General features: G+C 38.6%; 2 protein-coding genes across 2 annotated transcripts; both read right to left on the reverse strand.

Annotated features, from left to right (window-relative positions):
* Positions 1 to 3,484: 3,484 nt before the first annotated feature.
* LOC121387395 (E3 SUMO-protein ligase ZBED1-like) lies at positions 3,485 to 4,444 on the reverse strand. Its single transcript, XM_041518501.1, has one exon. It carries the CDS (start codon positions 4,442 to 4,444, stop codon positions 3,485 to 3,487), a length of 960 nt encoding a protein of 319 aa, XP_041374435.1.
* A 45-nt stretch (positions 4,445 to 4,489) lies between these two features.
* On the reverse strand, positions 4,490 to 6,682 carry LOC121387403 (zinc finger BED domain-containing protein 4-like). The gene is made up of 2 exons (XM_041518512.1): positions 6,626 to 6,682; positions 4,490 to 5,263 (listed from the first exon to the last, which is right to left on the reverse strand). The coding sequence occupies exons 1-2, from the start codon at positions 6,680 to 6,682 to the stop codon at positions 4,490 to 4,492; spliced, it is 831 nt and encodes a 276-aa protein (XP_041374446.1).
* Positions 6,683 to 6,986: the final 304 nt, after the last annotated feature.

Consider the following 6,986-nt stretch of genomic DNA (forward strand, 5'->3'; position numbering starts at 1 on the left):
ACAATGCAATATATATGGTATGAATATAATATACTTCCCAGCAATAGTTAAGCAATTCCTGATATATACTAATCTCTACGTATGCACGTACCGTACTTAGAACTGTATGAACCTTTTATTATTAAATTTGTAATGTGTTTAATATACAAAGGCAGCATTATTCAAACATGGAGCAGTATAGTGTACACGCTGTCTAAACCGTGTACATGGATATTTTGAATATCTCTATATTAAACACAAGTCTTAACATAAAAAGTGAATTTACGTACCATGTACAATTCACCTATCTTACATCAGTTCTTGAGGTTTTTTGTTGTTGTTTTTGCTTTGGTTTGGTTTGTAATATTTTATTATTGCATTTCTATTTACATTGTGCTTAACTGATGTTTTGGTGCATATATAGGACATCTACATGGATTATCATCATCTGGCATATCTAGCAATATAATACTACAAAATTATACTCAACCATATTTTTGCTTGTTGTGAAAATTCCTAGAATGAAAACTTGAAAACTGTATAAGCATTATCATGACCTAAAACGGCATACAAACAACACATATCATAAATGTCAAAAAGTAGTCTTTTATGGAAGAAATTTCATCAGATTTTGTCAATTTTATGATCACTTTAAACCCGGGTACTTTGAAAGAAAACTATAAAACAGCTTCGCATAAGGGTGGTCTCAATATGTCATTTATACTTTATACTGCCTTTGTCAGATTCAGTATCCAAATTAATTATAATCGGATCAATTTGGCGCCGTCTCTTCCCTACCGGCCTCGGTGGCGTCGTGGCAGGCCATCGGTCTACAGGCTGGTAGGTACTGGGTTCAGATCCCAGTCGAGGCATGGGATTTTTAATCCAGATACCGACTCCAAACCCTGAGTGAGTGCTCCGCAAGGCTCAGTGGGTAGGTGTAAATCACTTGCACCGACCAGTGATCCATAACTGGTTCAACAAAGGCCATGTTTTGTGCTATCCTGCCTGTGGGAAGCGCAAATAAAAGATCCCTTGCTGCCAATCGGAAGAGTAGCCCATGTAGTGGCGACAGCGGGTTTCCTCTCAAAATCTGTGTGGTCCTTAACCATATGTCTGACGCCATCTAACCGTAAATAAAATGTGTTGAGTGCGTCGTTAAATAAAACATTCCTTTCTTTCCGTCTCTTCCCTCGTACGGGGGCGGGATTTAGCTCAGTCGGTTGAATGCTCACTTGAAATGCTTGCGTCGCAGGATCGAACCACCTCACTGCATCCATTCAACTGATTGGGGTTTGTTTTTTGTTTTTTTCCTCTCGTTCCCGTGTGTCTTAAAGTGCATATACAAATCAATTGCTGCATTTAAAAAATATAGCGGATTTCCTCTGATGACTACAAGTCATAATTACCAACCGTTTGACATCCGATAGCCGACGATTAATCAGTGTGCTTTACTGGTGGTGTCGTTAAACAAACTAAACTACCTTTCCGGGTACCAAATCTCAATCTATTACTCGATCTTCTCTCTGACACACATCTTTGGTGACCATCCCAAACGAAGCGTGTATCAACAGCTTTGCATTGGACAGTTTAAAAGTTGTCTTTCAAATGTTATAGTTTGTCAGTGCACCACGACTGGTATACCAAAGGCCGTGGTATGTGCTATCCTGTGGGGGGGATGGTGAATATAAAAGATATCTTGCTACTAATGAAAAAAATGTAAAGGGTTTCCTCTCTATGACCATGTGTTCGACATCCAATAGCCGATGACTAATAAATCAATGCTCTAGTTGTGTCGTTACCTCACCACCCCCACCCCCCAAAAAAAGAGAAGAAAATTAATAATAATAATAATAATACAAAACTTTTATAGTTTGCCCAGTCAACTGGATTAAGTTCACGATGACGGACAGGAGTTCCAAGTACAGAATGGCCGTGTACTGCAGCCATTTGGTCCACTTTGTAAATGTTTTCAGTGTTCGTTAATTTAATTTTGCTAATCAGTTGTACTTTGGTTTCCAGATGATTAAAGTGTATATTGTGACGTTTACATACCCCAAAAATAAAGATAATTCGTTGCCTATATAGTCCTTCCCATAGAGAACGCCTTCGTTTCATACTATGGAATTTACTTTATTTCTGAGCAGATTGTTTTCGAATTTGCACACAAAAATAGTAAATATTTTGTTATTTCCAAAACACTTTTAGTGTTTTTCTTGTCAAACCAAACTGAAATTATTTTTTAAAAACCCATCTTTATAAGAGGATGGGACGGAGTAGAGGATTATAGGTAACCAAAGTCACAATAATAAGTTACACACCAAGTTATATGTAATCAAACAATCAACACACAAGTGGTTAATATGAATGAAAAATTAATAGTCACCCACAATTTCACATCCAATGATCAAAACTTTCTTTCGGTGTCGATACAGCCATCATTTCCGGTCAGCAGTTACGGCCGATAATTATAATACATAAAGTATATACAGTCCCTACCGGCATCGATGGTGTCGTGGTTAAGCCATCGGACATAAGGCTGGTAGGTACTGGGTAGAGCTGGGCGGTATTGAAATTTCAAGTTCGGTATCGGTATCGGTATTGTGGTGGCGATTTACCTCGGTATCGGTACGGTATTCGGTATTCATATAACACTAATAACGAACCAATATTAAGCAGTATTTTATGTATACCTGCCTCGAAATGCACGCCCACGTTAGGGTCTTCCCTTTATTTCTGCCCAACCCATTTTTTTTTTTTAGCAAAGGGAGGTTTTCTAACAAGTAATGTCGTTGAACCATTGCTCATCTGATGACCTACAGGTAAACATTTACAGTTAAATAGACTGCAGAAGTAACTAGAAGTATCAGAACCACAATAAACAATGTCAAGTACTTAATATGTAATTTTACAAAATGTTTTATTGTGTATCACTGTTATTGTGTGACAGTGTGATCATCAAATATTATGAACTAGATTTGGAAATGTTACACTATAGAGAATGTTATATCCAGTCTTCATTTAGACTAGTCAGTCGTTCACTGACACTCAGAACAAAGGAAATAATAGACATGTATGTTGAGGTCAGGGTAAGTGGAGTACTGCTAAGTAGTTCTGCCTCACCTACAGTCAGCAACTCGCAAAGGGACAAAATAATATTAAATAATAATTTGAAAAAAAAGTAATATAATAATTTAAAACAACAGCATGATCATTGATATCACTTCTAGTCACTTCCAACCTAACTTGGCGAAAACATACTGAACAACTGCACATCATAAATAGCTAATCATAAAATCAAACACTTCTAGGGCCTTCCAGGCATGCCAATGTTTTAGTGTAACTGTTAGTCATGTGATCTAATCACCTATGATGCCTTAAATAAAACGTTGTCCTTAAGACTCCCAGTCCAGGATCATAAACAAATAATAAAAGAGATTAAAGTATCTACACGCTGCACAGCCTTGCAGGTACAATCTACTGTGGCCATTGCCAGTCACTGGTTTTAAGACTTTATGCCTTTAGCTTTGAGGTTGTGATTTAGAAATACCAATTGTTCAGCAACACTGGGTTTCAAGCTGCATCTCCTGTCAGAAATGATAAGACCTGCTTTACTAAAAATGCGCTCGCTTGGCACCGACGTGCTGGGGATAGCCAGGTACAATCTAGCCACAGCGGAAACGTTTGGATAACTGCGATTATGCATCTTCCACCAATCAAATGGACACTGTGAAGGATCAATCAACGGTTCACTCAAGTACCTGTCAATCTCATATTGCATGACAGCCCTCAGTTCCTCTTTGCTTTGCTTTTGAACTTCATTGTCTTGTTTCTGGGCAATTTTTTTTTTAAACAATCCCCAAAAATCATGTTTCCCACTCTTGGATGTAGTTGTACTTTGCTCGACGCTTGGTTCTGTCTGTTCAGCTGCAGTGGAGGTAGAAGCAGTGGCAGCAGTGGAGGTAGAGGTTGTGGCAGCAGAGGCTACTACAGATGAAGCATGTTTGCTTCCGATATTTTTACTGACATCAGCTTTCCTTGCTTTTTCCCTTTCTGCCTTTTTCTCATAAATGTCCAAGACTTCAACAAGTAGGGTGTACCTGGCAGCGATTTTTGAACTTTCTGATGAAAATGCATATTGCTTAAATCTAGGATCAAGCACTGTTGCAATGTAGAAGAGTTGTGTTTTCTCGTAATCGGGCCAGCGATTGTTTATGTTCTTGATAATACATTCACCAAATGTGTTGAGTTCAGCAGCTTTCATTTCGTCACATAAGGTGTTGAGAACGGGGATGACCATGGACAGAGTGGAATACCGAGTTGCCGACATAATGGTTGTTGCATCCTCAAATGGACGAAGAACTTGCACATACTCCTCGGCAGTCTTCCATTCGTGTGCGGAAAGGTTGTTGACTTTCGTTATAGATGCAAGAGTGGCATTCAATGCATGTTTTTGCTCCACCATCAATCATTTGGAATGTTGAATTCCATCGGGTTTCGCACTGTGATTTTAGTTGTGGTCTGGCATCTGCATTGTTTTTTGCATGCCTTTCAACATATGTGTAGATTTTGCTGAGTGGTGAAAGTGATTCACGATGTTCTGGCACTTGGAAATTACATTCTGGGCTCCAGTGAATTCTTTCAGTCCATCTTTGATTACAAGTTGTAGCGTATGTGCAAAACAGTTCAATGCTCTGTAGTTGTCTGGAAGCAATCGACATGCAGCTTGAATATTGGCCGCATTATCCGACACTACATATATTTTCACTTCTTTATTAGTTCCGGCACCAGGTATCCAGCTCTTCACACTGTCAACAAGTGCCCGTGATATGTTCTCAGCATTGTGGCTCTGGGGCATGTATGCAACGTCCAGGCAGAAATCTTTGAGCTCAAAATCTTCTGTAAGGATGTGCGCTGTTACTGACATGTACGCATCATTCGCACGGGATGTCCAGTGGTCAGTTGTTATGCTAACAATCTCCACCATTTCAAGCTGTTGTTTGATGTTGGCCTTGATTTCATTGTAGAGCTTTGGAATTAGATTCCACCTCAAGTGTTTCCTTGTTGGCAAACTGTAGGATGGCTGCAGAGTGTCGACAAAAGTCTTGAAGCCAGTATCTTCAACCATGGACATCGGCTGCATGTCTAAACAGATCATTTCTGTTAACTTCCTGTCTGCCGCCAACGTGCGATGATCATTTGCAGCCCACCTGTTAACATGGCTCACAAACTGTTCCATTTTTATCTGCTTACCCTTCGTACCTGGCTCACTAATGTCTTCAGGCTGAAATTAAATGACCATTATTAGCCATTTACAGTCAAGACTGAAACGAAGCTCAGTTCTATGAGTTACCAATTAGGCCTACCTTGGTCAATTTAACACTTTTTTTCGCTGTGTGTGCATATTTAACTAATTATATATATTAGCATTTAATCCACTACAATGTGTAGCACGCCACAGCAAGAAATCAGGTGAGGATTATCTTTTATAAATGCTTAGCTATTAAAACTATTCCGGATATAGTAACTTTAATTATTTCTTGCATTATAATTATAGAGTATATGAAATCGTGCTCTTTCAACTAACTGCACAATTGTAAAGTACAAATAAATGAAAGTGTCTTAGATTAAAAAAAACAACAACAACAAACAAATTTCAATACCGCCCAGCTCTATTTAAAGGGTTGCATGTACTTGTCATTATGACATCCTTGTCAATCCTTAAAACCATGAATATTTATGGAATGTTAAAGTTCATGCATATTAAAGTTTGTTTTGTTTAATGACACCATCAGAGCACATGGTAATTTTGACATATAGTCATAGAGAGGAAACCCGATACATTTTGTCTGTTATTTGGAAGGGATATTTCATATGCATCATTCCACAGACAGGATATCACATACCACGACCTTTGATATACCAGTCGTGGCGCACTGGCTGGAACGAAAAATAGCCCAGTGCGCCTACCGACGGGGATTGATCCCAGACTGACTGCGCATCAGACGGATGTAAGACCACTACAGCAACTTCTCTCCCACTAACCACTGACCTACTGTCCTGGACAAACAGTCCGGATAGCTGAGTCAGTGCATGAGGTGTGCCCATGAAAAGCGTGACTGAACCATAAGTGGATATAAGCATGCAAATAATTATAAACAAACAAATGATCTGTTCATGTTGAGTCTCTGTCAACACTATGTAGCAAATTAAACAAAGAGAATCGCTTCAGGTAGTACTAAACCAAATAACGTCAAGGTCAAAGTTCGAGGTGCACGGAACTCTTGATAGAGAAGTTAACACCACAAGTTCTGTGACTGGTGGTAAATGTGAGTGTGTTGGTTGTAAAAAAAAAAAATAGTTTCATCTGGGTAAGAAATGTATGCAATTTTATTTCATCAAGTAGCCTTGTGCTTGAAATATGTATGGTGTACCAGTGAAAAAAAAAAGTACAATTTTTTTATGCGAAACTAGGTTATACCGACAATGAGCCATGAAAGGTACCATTTTCTTCAGTTAATACTTTGAGGTAGGGGTTGTAGTACTGATATTTATGGGTCATAGTTTGGTTGATATTTTGCATATAGTGTTTTTAAACACAAACGTTAACATAATCGCCTATGGGATTTTATTGGTATAGTACAACCTTCACGTCAATGGTCTGTAGGAAAAGGCAAACGTACCAGGGCGTTTTCCTGTCCATCGTGTCTTATTATTCATCAGTTTGGTTTTGGCAGGGTTAGTGTTGCGTGTATTAGGTACAAAAAAAAAGAAAACAAAAAGAAGTCAGTCTGTGGTCAGGTTTGAAGCGGCTATTTTTGTTGTTGTTGTTTTTGTTGCTTTTTTTGCCTAATACACGCAACACTAACTCTGCCAAAAGCATGGATTTCACACAAAAGGTGGATATATTTGATACCAAAATAAGGGGCATATTTAAATTGAAATCAGAATGCACGTCCTACTTCATTGCTCTGATGGCATTTTGGTCTTCAAATGCGGGTTTTACA

Source organism: Gigantopelta aegis, chromosome 2 (assembly GCF_016097555.1).
Source record: "Gigantopelta aegis isolate Gae_Host chromosome 2, Gae_host_genome, whole genome shotgun sequence".
NCBI lineage: Eukaryota > Metazoa > Mollusca > Gastropoda > Neomphalida > Peltospiridae > Gigantopelta > Gigantopelta aegis.